The following is a 17,135-nucleotide window of genomic DNA, read 5'->3' on the forward strand; positions in this document are numbered from 1 at the left end:
AAGCAAGACAGAGGATCATAGGGGAAGGGAGGGAAAAATGAAACAAGACGAAACCAGAGAAGGAGACAAACAATAAGAGACTCTTAATCTCAGGAAACAAACTGAGGGTTGCTGGAGTGGTGGGGGGGGTGGGATCGGGATGGGGAGGCTGATGATGGACATTGGGGAGGGTATGTGCTATGGTGAGAGCTGTGAATTATGTAAGACTGATGAATCACAGACCTGTACCCCTGAAACAAATAATACATTATATGTTAATAAAAAAATTAAAAAAAAAAAAACTAAATAAGCAGTCTTCTTTGTATCTTGAACAAAAAATAAAGCTGTCCCCTAGTATCATTACCTTACAACTGACTGAATCTGGAAATAGGAACTGAAAGTTGAGGAAGTGAGACCCAAGGCTGAAAGATTCATTCACTAGTTAGGTACGGATTTTTAAACATTTAAGTCTTATTACTCCAAATAGCCAGAACCAAGTTCTGCCCTGGGATATACGGATGTGAATTCCAATGTCAGCTTGTATCTACATGTAAGTTCAGGTTTTAACCTTTTGAAGGCTTTATCAAAAGCATCTTTAACATGCTGATACAGGCTCCCCCAAATAATGGTTGTTTCCACTTAGTGACCCATTTCGAAGGCTCTTTTAACAACATACTCCCAAGCGCCGAGAAAGAGTTCTACATCAAGGTATAATTACATGGAATGGGTCAAATTTATAAAATAAACTTCTTTCTGTAAACAATTTATAGCACACTAAATGCCCAATTAAAACGGAAAAGTATTTTGCAGCTTGACAAAGCTGGAAAGCGATCTGCTGAAGCCATGTCATGTAATGGAAAGCCGCTCAGAATTCTTTATGTCTGCACAGCATTTTATAATATAAGTTGTTTTCCTTTTAATGCTACATTATTTTAGTCAAAAATATAAGTAGGAAACTTACCCAAGTTCTCTGATCAGGCAGTTGGAACTGGGAGCAAAATTGAAACAAAAACAAAAAATTACTTCTGTATCAGTATCTTTATTGCAATCTATCCTTTGAGAAATTAACATTTATACGGACTTCGTAATTTTTGCTTATCATGTAACTGTACCTTGAGTAAAGGCTCTGGAAATGAAAATTAAATGTTTTTATAACACTGCTGTATTTCCTCTATTTACTGAAATTAAATTTTAGAATCAAGGTTATAAACCAGAATGTTCTTTTTTCCAAGAAAGCTAAACACTGCCTACTACCAAATCTTAAATAGCAAAGTAGATAAATCCTTCTTTTTTTGTTTTTACTCACTGCAAAACAAGAGTCCTAAACTTTAATAAATAAAACTTCAGCAATTTCCAGCAAATAATCTAGTCTCTTGCATTTGTATAATATTAATAACAAAGAAAATAAGATATTTACTCAAACGTGAATCATTGAGTAACAAAAAGGTAATGTACTTGGAAATGCACTGCTTGACTTTTATTAGCTTGGGATTCAGACCATTAGTGGTCAAAACACATAAGGATATTAATTAAAAGAACTTCAAATGTATAGTTACCAACGTCAACTTATGACAAGAATCACTGGGAGAAACTTCAGTGAGTTGGGAGCTCTTCCAGGAAGCACAAAGGTTGTATCCTTAAAATTATCATTTTGCTTGGTTAAAGGGGATACTTCTTGCTTTTATAAGTTATGGTATCTTTAATAAGGAAGATACATAGTTTTTAAGGATAAAAAATTTATTGCCGAGGAAATCTAACAATAAGAAACACCTTGCTGAAAGCAAAATAGAAGATGAAGGACAAAAGACAAGTAATTTTCACATCAACATATAAAGGATAACTTGGAAAAAGACGAACTTTTTCCCAGTTCTTTGGTATATAGTAACAGGATAGTCAGACACTTTAAAAAGAAAAAAATAAAAATGACTGAATAAAGGACAGAAACAGAAGTAAATCAGAGTCTTTGTTGCAGATGTATACAAAGCCAAACATCTGGAAATAAAATGTATTAACAACCAAAAACATATTTAGAGTATAGGAAAATCAAACCAAGGAATAATAGCCAGTTTTACAACAGCATTAACTACCAAATGATTTCTAAGGCGGTTCAAATGAGCCATCAATGTAAATGCAAAGTACCTAAAATGCAAAGTACCCAGTGAAATGGACATTCCAGAGATCACACATTCATATCATTCCCTCCATCTCACCTACTTGTGGCTGTCATTCCTTTTCAAAATTATAATCTAAACTAAGACCCCACAAACAATTTTCAACCATGTATCCAGGAATAACCTCTATAGTACTTATTTCTACCTTATATTAAGCTAACTTATTTATAAAAGAAAAGTAGAAATCTAAATAGTCCTCTAGTGGCCTGACACAGAAAGCATACTTCTGTAAAAATTGAACCAAGTGAGGAATTTAGACCCTGATAATGAAAAAAAAAAAAGGCAATTACCTTTTACTTTTGTATGTGTTCCTATATCTTCTAGATATTTTTGACAAGACTTTTAAAAATATATATTATTACTCCAAGAGGCAGTGAGATGCCTGATAATCTTACAACAAAACTCAATAAATATCTAAGTATCTATTGAGGTGTTCACCTTTTATTGATTAGGAAATGTGCCCAGGGGAGGGACATGCTGAGTAGAATACAAAGGCATACAGATATTATAAAATCAGGCTTGCCCAGAGAATACCACTACCAAGAATCCATATACCTTTATCTATGCTTTCCCTGAAGCATTAAGAATATGTGGTCTCCTTTATTATGACGACGATATTATTATTATAACCCTGCGAAATACATAAGGAAAGTATTATTCCCATTTGGAAGACAAAGATACAGAAGCCCCAGTGCTCCAGTGTACTTTAAGTGGAAAATGAAGTAATTAATGATCTTATCCAAGCATTTATTTAGCTACAAAATCATGGCCAGCCCCGGGAGCAGAGGCAAGGGTTTCCAGTTTGGCCTCCTGGAGGAGGCCTTGCTTACTGCCAAGAACACAGTAAGCATCTTTCCAAGTACTGCTAGATCCGTGTATAGTCCTGCCAAAGAAGCTGGGTTCCGGGGACAGCAGGAGAGTATTTTACTGGCATTCCTTTACATTCAAAATGGAATACTTCTGCATTCACTAAAATTGAAAGCTATCCCTCATTTAGGTCCTCCCACTTGCCAGGCAGTTTGCGCCGTACCGGGTTAGGTACATGAACGCTAACCCGCACAGCTAACCAGGTAAGGCCGGAAGGGGTGTTCCCATCACGCTGATATCTGAGAAGGCTCAGAGAGATGAACTGCTCTGCTCAGAACCTAAGCACTTTTGCTAATAAGCAGGAGAGCCAGTCATAAAGCAGTAATTTCTGGCCCCAAATCCTGGCAGGTTGTCTTTGTTTGTTTGTGTTTGTTTGTTTCTGGGAAAGTGGATCTTGGGGCTAGGATGGAATTGATGGAGTACTAGAAAGAACAGAAGAATTCTGCTGAAATTGTAGGACATTTGAGGCAGGTGTTCTGAAAGAACAGACTCTTGGGTCTGGAGGCTTGATGAAAAGGGGGTGGCCCAAGTTTCTCCCAGGTGACAGTTGTGATTTCACCTGTACCCCAGTGATCGATAGCCATTACACACGAAAACAGCCACGATGGTTAGAAAAATAATTAAATCTTTCTGTAGCAGTTGCTAAACAGCCTTTGCACCAAGAACCTTGAATGGTCCCCCTACCGTCCTGGCTGCATCTCAAAAGACCCTTCAGACAGCCCACCAGCCAGCAACTACAGCATTAATAGTCGGGGCAGCAAGGACTTCCAAGACCCTGCTCCAGAATGCCAGGAGTCCAGTCCGATTGGTCAGTATTCATGACATACAGGGTGTTAAATATTTCGATTAGCACTCTCAGGTCCTGTTCTAACAGCTGCAATAGGCAGTCCCTTCCACCAAGACATGACCCTCTGGTGTGGGAAGGAAGCATACAGGCCTGTTTGCGGGGCTCTGCGGGGAGGACTGTTCTGCTCCCAGTATCATCTTTTGTGATCCTTCATTCACTTGGGAAATATCAAGAGATAGTAGATTTTCTTATTTGATTTGATTAAAAATATGTACATACTCTAACACTTGCATGCACATGTGGAGTTATTGGGAGACAAAACTGCCCATCTTGTAGACTAGTGAATTCACTTTGGCTAGCTAGAAATCTGTGAATTTCAGAGAGAATAGGGAGGGGCCACCCAACTCCTTCATCTTACAGATAAGGAACTAAGCTCCAGGTAGACCGAGTCACCTGAGGATCCTGAATCCCAGTCTTTTCCCCCCTCCGTTATACCGTGTCCTCATAGCACTTAATTTGGAAGTGATTAGTTGCTAGATTTTAAAGATAATTAGAATATGAGAACAATTTAATTATTGTAACTAAACGTATATAACTATAATATCCCCATGAGCAGTTAGTAATAATTAGAAAGTAAGTTCTCAAGAAAGATAGACCTTTTTTGCACTGACACAGAATGCATGTTATGTTCAGCTTTATTAGCCCACGAGGCCTAAGAGTGCAATTTAAATCAACCTAAATGTAAACTATAAGTACCTGATAAACACTTACCTATTTTATAACGTGTTTCTTTTCCATAAAGTAATTATGTAAATAATATCATTCCTTAGCCTTTCTATATAAAATGAATGCTAACTGGAACATTTCTAACTCCTTTAATATTAAATCATATATTTTCTCACTTTGAAATAGAATTTTTGAGCAACGAAAGATTTCTCCAGCTAACCAGAAGATGCACTTCCGCTCTCATACTCTGTTGTTCAGGACGTTGGGGAAGTACTTGAAAAACTGAAGAAGAGGTGGCAGAGGGGGAGGGGGCAGAAGGGCAGGGCGGGTCATATCCCCAGATAATTTAATTACCTCATAACATTCTTTAAGACAGCTTGCATAAAATTCTACCAATTTTATTAGAGGAGCATAATTTTTAGTTTGAATATGTTGAAAAGGAATAAATTAGTTCACTGATTTTAAGCATTTTTATAAAAATTTTGCTTACCATCTGTAAAGACCAGAGCTTATATCTTTTAAAAAAATTAGGAATAAAAAACAAAATATCAGGTAAAAAAACACACTTAAGATGTTTATATATTTGGTCTTTCAATAGAATTCTCCACATGTTGATTACTATGTAAACCAGTTTTTTAAAAATAACCAGATATGTAAGAACAGAGGGATGAACCAATTAGATGGCACTGCTCTGCATTCTCCTTGCAATGAGAAACTATATATATTTTGATAAATGGACACAGCTCCATTCAGCAAATTGCTCTGTGTATTGTGGTAAATTCTTGTGCAATTACAGAACTTCGCTGGAATGCCCAGTGGTCTCTAGATAAATTCCTTCACCCTCTATGGTAACAACTTGTCAGGTAGACTCATTTCCTGTTTTTTATCTAAGCACTAAAGGAACTTGAAGGACCTTCATGAGTTTGGGACGAGTCAGAGTATGATCTATCTCTTACTAGCAGTAATTTTTAAACACAAAAGACAACTTCAGTATTTATTCTAACTGAATTTTGCTCACTCCAAAATACACTTTGGCTCAATAAGTAGTTAACAGCAGACAATAATTTAACACCCCAAAAACACGTTGTTTTTACACATATATTAATTTCTTTTTCTTTAAAGAGTCTGAGTTTTAGTTCTGCTAGAATTTCCTGTGTTCTTCTACACCAGCGTCATAGGAAATCCTAATGTTCTCAAGATTTCTTTCATTTCATTGCACCTGCTTTTCAGGATCAACAAGTTAGTTTACAAGCTTGAAGTCTCAAATTCAAAATACTTACTTGTGGGTGAAATAAGAATCCTGGAGAAGGTCTCAAGTATTTCTCTTTTAAAGCTTCAAGTGGGTCAGTTAGTTTTCTTTTCTCTACTCTGAAAGGTTAAAATTAGTTTTTGGAGATGAATCAGTCTCATATATCAATCACTATATAATTACTGACATTTCAAACAGCTAACAATAAAGCAAATGGTAGGTTTCTGGGAAGCACACTGATAAAAATATAAAGACATCTGTTCAGTTCTTGAAGAATACTCAGGGCACTTCTAGGCACTCAAAGAAAGAAGGTCCTATTTATAAATGGCAAAATCCGATTGAATGACTAGTAATAACAGTAGTGAGGAAATATAAAAAATGAAGAGTCATGAAACCGGAGGGACTGGTCATACATTTGTACCTTTCCATTTCAAATGGAGACAAGAAGGCTGGATGATTTTGAAATCATGAGGACAGAGTCCATTTTGAAAATTAAAGTCATTTTCTACCAAGAAAGTGTTCCCCTAGATATTCATTAAGTTTCTCCCGTCCTCGCCAACGACAGCAGGAGAGTTTCTAAGCATACTCTGCACGCTGCCACCTACTCTTGGAAGTATAGGTGTCTTCTTTTGGATGGCAAAAGGGGGTGGAGGGAAAAGGAAGAGGAATTTTTGAAGATAGACAGAGACATATAAAACTTATCTACATATCCCTTCTGCCTTAGAAATGTTTGTCATTCTATTTACTATTAGGTGTACAGGAAATGAGATCGTGGATTAAATTAATTTCTTTCACCAACTGTTGGTAATTTTCTTTTAAGAACTGTTGAGTAAGTATGCTTTTAAAATAGAATCAAAATTAATACAAACAGCTACCACTTTCTGAAATTTTGTATATGCTATGTTTTGCATTTACTATTTCACTTATTGAAATAGGCCCTCTTATACCCATTTTAAGGATTTTTAAAAAAGTCTGAGACATGGGAAAGCTGAGATTTCAACTCAGGTCTTACACTAAAACTGGTGTTTAGGTCTTTCATGACTTTGGTAAAATGACAGGCCTAGGCCCTTAATTCAGAGTGAAATACCAGAGAGGAGACCAAGTTTCAACTAAGCAAGAGGAAGGTTAGGAGGTGAGGGAGAAGAGTGTAATGGATGTGTGGAGGGACTGAAAGCCCATTGCCACACGGAGGGTCTAAGAAAGAAAGTCTGAGGAATACTCTTCACAAAGGGCTGAGACGTATCACTGACTTGGAAACAACCTTCCTGGCAATGCGTGACATACAATCCACACACAAAATACGGAAGTGCTGTTTTCCCTTCTTTTCCCTTCTCTTATTGGGACTGCCACAGGAATCAAGACATAATAATTGAAAAAAAAGTGCCCAAGCCTGATTACGACAGCTCAGATATTTTTGTATTGTCCTTTTTAATCCCCTTCCAGTGGGGTTAGCCCTCAACACAGTGGCAGGATTTCTTAGTTAATGTATTATAGATAATAGGAGGCAGAAAAGGAAGGAGTTTTTAGTGAAAAGGGTTTGCAGCTCTAGTTCCTATTAAGTAATAGGAATCAATAAATATCGTTGAATGAAAGAGTAGCACAAAATTGTTCATAAAAGACAATTAGGCAAAAATACGAAAATAGTCTCATCTTACACAAGTCCAATAAACAATGATCCACATGTTCCATTTTTTCTTGACAATGGTCAAGAGTTGAGTGAGAAAGTAAATGTGAAAATGCTTGGTAATATTTAAAATCCATAATTTACTCAATACTTTTAAAGAAAGCTGGTATTTAAAAACTAAGTCATTCTGAATTTCAAGTGAGTGTTACACAATGCTGTCTAAGAGGCTTTTTATTAAGCATATATGTTTCCCCCAAAGAATTTTTGGATGCATCAAAGAAAACTGGATAATGAGCGTATGAACAGAGACACGTTTTTCAAAACCGACCATTCACATTATACACAAGACATTTTTGTGACTAATATTTCATTTACTTTGGACTCCTGGGAGATTTATTTAGCAACAGAATATGAACAGTACTTACTAAGGATGCGTTGGTAGGTTAACAAAGAGAAAACTCATGCTGTTCTATGTCCCATCTCATTTCAAATACCCTGACCCATTTAAGTCCCCACACATATTTGCATTAATCCTTCAGGAGCCTCATTCTTCTGCCACTTGACAACTTGCTTTAAATACGGCTTTCCCATATTTTCCACTTAAAAAATGTGTTTAAAAATAAATTTATTGTCAAGGGAAAGAACTCAGTGGGCCTCATCCCAAACCCCAAATTCAGAGACATCCCAAAATAAGTCCAAACCTAATGAGTTGACCATCTGAGTAAAAAATGAATTCACTAGATCAAACAACTTTACTCTCTGTCTTATAATAATAACAAAAATAATTTGTTACAAGCCATAGCTTTAGAATGTAAAAACTGCCCTCTGTTCACATGTCCACGTCGAATGGTCTCTTATCCTCCCTTACCTGTAAATCGGGTCCATAAAAAAAGGAGTGGGTCTAGCGTGCTGCAAGGAACTGTCCGATGCGGGTCTCGGTTCAATGTTGCTTCCTTTCTTTTCCCCAAACACGTGGTTTTTACGGGGCTCGGTCAGCTTTGTTCCACTGGCTCTACTCCTACTGCCCATACTTAGATCCAGGGGCTGGTCTTGGCTTGTGGCAGGTGTTGCTGGAGGCTTGGAGGGTCCTGGAGTCAAGGGCTTCTCGTCCTTTCGCTTAGTGGTGAGATCAAAGGGAGACTCAGAGCTTCCCTTCTGCAGTTTCTTGACTTCACTTGGTGATTGGGGTTCCATTTTCAAAGGTAACGATCTCAAGTCTCTATCAGGAAATGGGTACATTGATTGAGAGAATGCTGGAAAAAACGGGAGGGGAAACATGGAAGGGTAAGGTAAAGCTCCAACTTTTTTGTCTTGCAGCCCCACCAGTCCTGTTGAACCAAAGTATTTTTCAGCAATAGAAGCAATAGCCTTTATAGAATCATTCACAGCTCCTGACACCGCAGTGTGCTCCTCTAAAGACGGTGGGAAAGTGGAATGATTGCTGTATTCTTTCCTATTATGTCCTGAAGCCAGATTCTGAAGAGGGCTTACTTTGTCTTTGAACATTTTACCATTTTCTTTAAATTTCTCTTTATCACTTTCAAGGTCACTTTCCAGATCAGAGCCCGAGGTTGTTTCCAGGTCACTGCCACTTGGTGTACTGACATCATCAAGGTCACTACTCTCTGACTGGTCACTCATTTTCTCAAGGGGCCTCTCTTCAGAGGACCCCTCGGGCTGGAGCTCCACTGGCTTATTGTCCCCTACAGGTGGGTGTTTAGATAGTGCCTTCAAAATATCCTGTGTAGCTGGCAGTATCTGAGGATGTGTCATGAGGGGACTTTGACTTTTGTTTGTCTGTTCAGTACTTGATAGTCCTTTAACAGGAGAACTAGCAGGTATCAAAGGAGGCCTGTGGTACAAGCCGGAAGGAAACAGACCAGGGAAGCTAAAAGAAAATCCAGGAGTTGTTGGAAAGGTAAGACCAGCGGGATGCCTATTGGCACCAAAATAGTCAGCAAGGCCCGGGTTGGCATGACTCATATTAACCATGGACGTTTTATCCATAGCGGGGGTTCCAGGAAGTGAAATGCCTTGGCCAAAAAATCCACCTGCCGCAAAATGGTTCTTGCCCTCACAAAACCTCCTGTGTTTATTTAAGGAAGACGTAGTGCTGAACATTTGTCCACAGTCTTTGCACTTGATTTGGGTTCTGCAATCAGCATGCATGCGCTTATGACGACAAAGGTTTGAAAACTGAGTATAGGATTTATGGCAGACCTCACCTGTGTGCAAACAACAAAAAAGAATCTCAGGCTTTATGGCAATTGCTGCTGAATTTAGCAAGTATCACAATTGGTTTACCCAAAATTTCAATTAGGAAGCCAGGAAAAGTTGTTGGAGGTACCCATCTGGGTGCTCCAAACACAGAAATCCCCTTTTCACTAGATTCCAAAGCAAGGCATCCAACCTGACAAATGTCCTGAGGCAGCACAAATATTTCATATATAAGTATATATAAAGATTTCTGTCATCCCCACTGCATATTTTGCATTGTATTTGTGTATTTAGGTATTTATAGAAAAGTCCAGTTCCAGCATGCATTGATTTCCCACCCAACGCCTACCCTAACAGAATCTTAAAAAGTAAAGTCTTAAGCACAATACATAACAGGAACCCCTTTAAACTTTCAGACCACTCCAAGAATTCTAAGTCGGAGGCACCGACACAAAATAAAACAGCCTTTCCCTCGACTGGCAACTTTACCTTTATTCCCTCTCCCCTTGGGGAAAAAGCCTGTGACTGCTCTACCATTATTTAATTTGTGTTATATCATACGCTCTCATCATTCACACATCAAAGCCACACAACAATGCACATTGTGTATTCGGAGACATTTTTAACAATCATTTTCATGATTCGAGAAAGACTGACATAATTTACAATGGCTCTATTTTAAGCCTGCAAAGGAAACTAAATTGAATGTGGCCCATCCTGCATTGCTGGTTCCCATGAACTACGATCACGTCCTCTGACTTCCCCTCACACCAGCGGTTGTGCTAACCTTCCTGCATTTCTGAAACCCCCGTCCTTGGGAAATATGTCCACTCGTTGTCATATCTTCGCCCGTTATCTCAGGGCTTGACTTCTATGGGGTTTAGCCAACTACGGTAAGCAGGGGAGGGTGCTCTGAATGCTCTAATCCAGAAAGAACACAGCAGGGTGCGGCCAGGAAAGAACCCTCTTTGTGGAGCATTTGCCAAAAAAGTAGAACATCTCTCTCCTCACATATTATGTGAGAATAGAACTAAGTGTATTTTGAGACCAAGCTTCGTAACCTTTAATTAAGAACTCCTTTGCTAAGTACGAATCCCCCTCACTTCGCAGTTTGGCAGGATTATCGTGCCCATTTCCTAAGCATCACATTGTTTAATCTTACTTTAGTAGAGATGAATCCACTTTATGTGTGAGTTTACTGTAAACGATTCTGTGCACGTTTATTACATGCAGAAACATGATACACCTTGTCGGTAGTTACTGAAACAAATTTATATAAGAAATTAAATTAAAGACAAAATGCAACATTTATTGCTTTCATGTGATGATTGCCTTTAAGCGCAGAATGGTGGAGCTCCTAAATTAAAGCAATAATAATTGAAAGAAATAAAAAACTCGAAGGAGATTTTAGAGATGTTCAGTCATGCAAAACTCACCCAAAAGTTGGATTATCCCACACACCACCAAACAGGAAAGACCAAGTGATTCCATAATATTTCTTTTACTACTAATGACTAAAATGCACTGCGGCATATATCAGGGTGCTTAGTAATAGTAAAGCAGCTTTCAACTGTGGGATGATTCATAACATTATAGAGGCCGTAACAGGCATTTTAATGGGAAGAGAAGATGTGAGTCATTTCTTTTCAAATCATCCTACTGGAATATACTGACCAGAGGCTGCTTTAAAAGTATGTACTCTTTAACCATATACAATAAATATATGTGCTATTTAAATTCTTTGATACACTAATTAAAACCATACAATGTAGAGGGTGGAAACATGAGGCTTTCGCTGGTTACACTAATTCAGCTATGAGCAGTAACAAGAAGTAGTAAATAAAATGTCGTTGGAATTATAAAAGTGCACTCATCGAGAAAGTAACACCTCTCCTCTGGGCATTAAAAGGCGTTGAGAAAATGTCTTGATGGGTCTTCAGCCACGGTATAAACTTTTGAAAGGTTTGCAATTTTTTGGCAAAGAAATATCGCTCTCTAGACTTCTCTCTAGGAGCCGGATGGATTTAAGAAATCAAGACCTTCTCTATCTCGGAGTAACAGAAGGTGCATTTGACTTCCCTGGTTGCACCCTCTGTTACCCAGATGAGCGAGGGCTGTGTCAGGTCTTAAGAACGTAGAATCTGGGATGTTTCCCTAGGCAGGAGCTTTGTTTTTCTCACTTGAAGGTCTGGCCTGGCCCACCACAAACCACCAGGCCTCCAGGTAAATGGCTCAATTGATGATGAAGTCTATACTCTACTGTAATTTTCTTAGTAATAAGGAATTAGCCAGCAGTTAACATTGCATTTTTCTACTTATTAAACAAATTAAGAGGTATTTTGAATATGTTCAGCCTATTAGAGCATGTGGTTTCTATTTGGGAAGGCTGGAGGTTTCTGTAAAGGCAGTGAGTAATTACCTTAGCACTGGTGACTTTGGGCTCAAGCTTGGCGGTACACTGTAATAAGAGACAGTTGCCATAAACACACCAGTGGGGGTAAATCATGGTGTGTGGCCTTCTGGTGAGAAACAGATATCAACTCTAGGTGAACCTCCTCCACTCCCAATCTCCACACCAACTCTCCTCTTTTGTTCTGAAATTACATGGCTATTATTCATAATTACCCCATGGTTCTCTGTCAGATTTTATATTTGAAGAATGCCATCTGCTATTTAAATTTACCAATAATTACTGAAAATGCATTCATGGCAAATAGTTGCACAAGCTGATTGGAAAGGGACACCCTATAGTGCTTTAAAATGAAACACTTGACTTCAACACAATTAAAATTCCAGATCCCGGAACCTTATATGATAGGAATCTGTATTTTCTGAATTTTGGTTTAAATAAGAGAGAAAGCATTAAATGGGTGATCATAATTCGTTTGGTCTATTTTTTTCCCACCAAAACACAATAAATGTTTAAAGTCTGTTTCTGAGAAATCAGAAATAAATGAGTTATTTATGCCCGTAATACTCGCAAGTACATTTTTAAGGGCGTTACGACCTAGAGTCAGAAATGCCTTTATGAGACAAGAAGTCTAAAATTTCTATTGTATACTTTATTTCCCGTGACTTTCAACAGAGCTTCCCCAAGGGAGGCTAGAGCACCCTTTTGTTTATCAGCTAGTCCTCTTCACTCCACCCAGGGAACAGAAGAACATATGAGCAAAACAAGACTTTAGCGTAAGCTGGAAAGGGGGAAAACAAAAAAAAAACCCACCACCAACAAAAAAAAACTCCCTTGGTGCTTGGAAGCACAAAAGAGGGCTGTGTCGAGGTAATAAAACGAGGAGGGTTAGTCTCTGGCATCTCCATGTTGGCACTAAAAAATATTTTTTGCCCATCAGGTCCTGTAGTAGTGTCTCATACACCTACTACAGACTATTGCATACTTGTCAGAAAAAAAATGTGTTATAAGGGTTCCCGAGTCAGAGGTTTTTGCCAACTATGGAGTGTGCTTCAATCAGTTCTATGCTCGTCTGGATCCAAAATCAGTCTTGACGCTTGTAGCACAACTCAGTGAGTCACTGTGTTTGTATGCCCTGCTGAGCAATGGATCAAAAGAAGTCCAGAGTCATTGCCCAGAGGGACCGAAAACAACGGATTTTCCTCATGGAACATCTCAGCGTAATACAGGGAACAGGAGTGGGTGGACAGAAGAAGCAGCAAACGAGCCCTGAGTTTTACTTTATGCAGAGTGTGTTACTCAAGTACAGGGACGTTCTAAGTAGGTGGTCAGATTGGCTGTCCCCTGAACACACACTGCCTGTAAATTTGCTTTAGTGCGGTGGGTTATAGAAGCATCGTGTCCGGCATCAAAGTGAGAATGTTCTGCCTTTCAAGTAACTGAGAACTACCGGCCGGCAGCCTGTGATTGGTAACAACGTGTAGATTAAGGGGAATTTTATTCCCCCCCTCTTTCCCCTCACACATACTCATACACACACACACACACACACAGAGTCATAAGCCCCCTTGCCAAGTGGGGTACTTCCAGCCCTTTCTGATCCAGAACGGGTTTTTATCACTTCATCTCGTTTAGTGGCATCTGCCATTTTCAGCGTGAGACAAATCTGGTTGTCTCTATTAAATCCTACAACCTGGGGAGGCTTCCCTTCCATTACTTAATGACTTCTTTCTCCTCTCATTATTGATTTCATCTAAAAGAAAACACCCCAGGGATTAGAGACAAAATACCCTGGATCTGGGTGTCAAAGATTTTCTTGTAACAGAAAATAGCCCTACTGGACTGGACCATAAATAGCTCATGCGGAGACACTTCCATGGCCACGCGGCCACTCTCCTGATCACAGTGCCTTTCGGACGAGAGAAGGATGCAGGAAGGAGGGCTGGAGTGTTAAAAACTTACAGATAAAGGGCTTCACACTGCTGTGGATGTGCTTGTGTTGTTTGAGGCCCGACGAAGTGGCAAACGTTTTGCCACACTCCGGGCACGCGTGGGCCCGGGCACCAACATGCTGAGAGCGGATGTGCCGCTGAAGGTTGCTAGGGTCCGTGAAAACCTGCTAGGAAATGAGTACTGATTAATCAAGAAACTTAATCCAAGGACACAATAAAGAAGACCAGGAATGACTCAAGAAGGAATTTTGTTTATTTGTTTTGCTTTTGTTTATTTGTTTTCCCCAAAGACCAAAAGAAAGTCATATTTCCAAAGCGTGAGCTCCTCTAGGATAGGGACTGTAAACTATTCAGCTCTGTATCCTTAGCACGAAGGGACTGTAAACTATTCAGCTCTGTATCCTTAGCACGAAATGTCCATCGGTATCAGTTGAACAAGATAATTAATGGCATGATTAGACCATATTCAAGATCATTTTGATCCCATTTAGAGTGATTAGAGTTGAATAATAAAATGCCAACCAAGACATGATTAAAACTGGTGTGCTATTTCCGTCCTCTAAACCAAGACACACTGTGTGCAAAATTGGGGGGAGTTTTACTAAAGTATCTCAAATCTACTCAAAGAGTTCCCCCAGGAGTTAAAGCTAACACTGTGTTTCAGCAAGTTACCATGAAGCTAAAACCATTCCTTTAAACACTGTACTAAAAAAAAAAAAGAAAAGTCACCCACACTTCCGGGAGCAAAACATCTCTAAAGATAATTTCTAGTGCCACAATTTCCACTGGCATGAAGAAAGATATTCAAATGATATGAGAAGTTTTTGGAAATAGAAATCAACTTCAATGACATCAGGACATCTTTTAGTTCATTGAGAACCACGAAAATTAAATGATGTGAGTTACTGTTTTCATAATTCAGAGTCATGGTCAAGGTGGAGTGCTTTCCTTGCACCCTTATGCTGTTCAGCAGTGGCCACTAAGGCACGCTTTTAATTAGAACCAAGTGATGATTTATGGTGGGGACTTGGGTGGAAAAATCTGCAAATTTAGGAGTCTCCTATTCTTTCTGAATAGGCATCCAGAAACTTTATGTGACTTCCTCACAAACTGCTATTAAAATAAATTAGTAAATGTGCATTGGATAAAATTTTCATTCTCCATAAGGCTATAAAACAACCCCACACTGGCAAGCCAGTAGCGGAACCAGGAATTTACCAAGGATGTCTGACACCTAGTTCTGGAACTCACCATTAAGCCTCACTTCCTCCCTTACAAAAATAAAAGGATACCCACTAAGTGTTTTTATACACTGTACTAATGCCTTTTAGCATACAACACTCAGTCTACTTTTCTCAAGATATTTATAGTTTCCCCTCTCAAGGCTTGTTTTTATATATCATAGCAAGTGATGGATTAAGAGAGAGCAGGATGACAGAGAGAGGCCAAGTAGTCTACAAATTCACTGTACCTTGGCACAGTTTTCACATTCATAGTGCTTTCCACTGTCATGTGACATCTGGTGGCGAATTAAATTGGACTTCCAGTTAAATGCCTTGGGACACTGATCGCACTTGTATTCCCTCTCTTCAGTATGTGACAACATGTGTTTCTCCAGGCTGTTAAGAGAACAATTGATTTAATAAGACATGGTGACAAAGAACACATTCATAAACAGAATGTCATTTTATTAGTAATCCAACTGGCAATTAAAGAAAAAAGAAGGAAAAGTGGTTGAGGTGAGGAAGACGAAGAAGAAACAGGCCTGCAATGGACAAAAGAAAATGTATTTCTCCTAGACTGTGTCTCTCACTAACATGAGAGAAGTACCCCTGTTGTTAGAAAATAAATCGGATACGACTATCAGGGATTAGCTGCCAATTCAAGGGCACGGTAAGTGACTTGTCATTTGTCCAGGTCTCGATTCACTACACCATTCTAAGGGCAACAGATACTGCTCATACCCACTTAATTCAAACACAAACACTCAAACAGAAGATCCTCAAAAATGCTTAAGAACATGCAGGCAGGTATGCTATCTAAGGCCTATAACCTCTAGATTCAAAAAGGTACTCTTGTTTCTACCCATATCACCATATGGGGAAGTGAGCCGTACACTAACTATTCAACAAGCAACTTCCCAATACAACCCTAGGACGGATGGATGGATGGTCAAGCAGATGAACTGACGAATGGATATGGATATACACAGATATAGAAGTGTACATATATATAGTGCCTATGAATTAGGGAGGAAAGAAAAGTGTATAGTATTATAAGCGGATGCACTATTAAAACCCCTCAAAAGACAAGTATAGTTAGAAGTTTCTCACAAGCACAATTTCTCTGGTTTAAAGCTTAGAATATTTTTGCTTCTCAAATATTTCCCTCTCTTCTAAAACTGGTATATGAAATCTGCATGAATGCAATGAAAAGCAAATATTATAGATAATGGATTGCTGTGATACTCAGATGTCTGTAACATGTTTGTTAATTAAATACACACATATAACACACTGGGATGCTACCCCCAAATAAAATAACCAGAGCTCCTTGGAGAAACAGCCTGTTTCAAAGTTGAAGCCCAAGATACACAAGATGGGCCCTGAACATCTTGTTATGGCAAAATGCAAGAAAATTATATATCAGGTCAAAAGAATTAAGGTAGCAACCTGAAAAGACACCCACTGACCAGAGATGAGGAAATTTAAGCATCAACAAAAATAATAATCTCATCCTTTAACAAACAATATTCAAAATCACACAAGCAAAGCCTCACTGGTCACACTTGGAAGATGCTGGGAAGCCAAATCATTATTCTGAAAACTAGTAAATAAAGAGGGAAAACTCACTCACATGTCTTGCCTTTCCTATATGAACTGTACTTCAGGGTGAGCAAATAAACAATGAGGGGAAGTTTCTCTGTATAGAATTAGTATAGATAATAATGAAAGAATGATAGAAGTAGAAAACATTCATTTTATAGCACATAAACAATTAATAAATCTAGGCAATCCATAAATAAATCTTGTGCCTCCTGAAGGAAATAAACCATAACATCAGTGAGGTATTCTTCCTAAAACAATGAACCTAAATCTGATCAAGGCTTGGGATATTTTACAGGAAGTAGAGAAGATGGAGAAAGATGTTAAC

The 17,135-nt window shown here is 38.7% G+C and overlaps 1 protein-coding gene across 12 annotated transcripts in view; it reads right to left on the reverse strand.

Moving 5' to 3' along the window:
• The window catches only part of MECOM (MDS1 and EVI1 complex locus), a 540,477-nt gene that overhangs the window by 23,683 nt on the left and 499,659 nt on the right, over positions 1-17,135 (reverse strand). For 8 of the 12 annotated variants that reach the window (XM_034998618.1, XM_034998574.1, XM_034998608.1 and 5 more), the window contains 5 exons: positions 15,454-15,601; positions 13,993-14,149; positions 8,272-9,628; positions 5,811-5,898; positions 941-967 (listed from right to left, as the gene is read on the reverse strand). In XM_034998618.1, coding sequence (XP_034854509.1) covers positions 941-967; positions 5,811-5,898; positions 8,272-9,628; positions 13,993-14,149; positions 15,454-15,601 — 1,777 coding nt within the window. The remainder of the gene's footprint in view (positions 1-940; positions 968-5,810; positions 5,899-8,271; positions 9,629-13,992; positions 14,150-15,453; positions 15,602-17,135) is intronic. The other 4 variants (XM_034998584.1, XM_034998598.1, XM_034998591.1 and 1 more) reach the window with 4 other exon arrangements.

This window comes from Mirounga leonina, unplaced genomic scaffold, assembly GCF_011800145.1.
Source record: "Mirounga leonina isolate KUSES-001 unplaced genomic scaffold, KU_Mleo_1.0 Mir_115, whole genome shotgun sequence".
NCBI classification, from domain to species: domain Eukaryota; kingdom Metazoa; phylum Chordata; class Mammalia; order Carnivora; family Phocidae; genus Mirounga; species Mirounga leonina.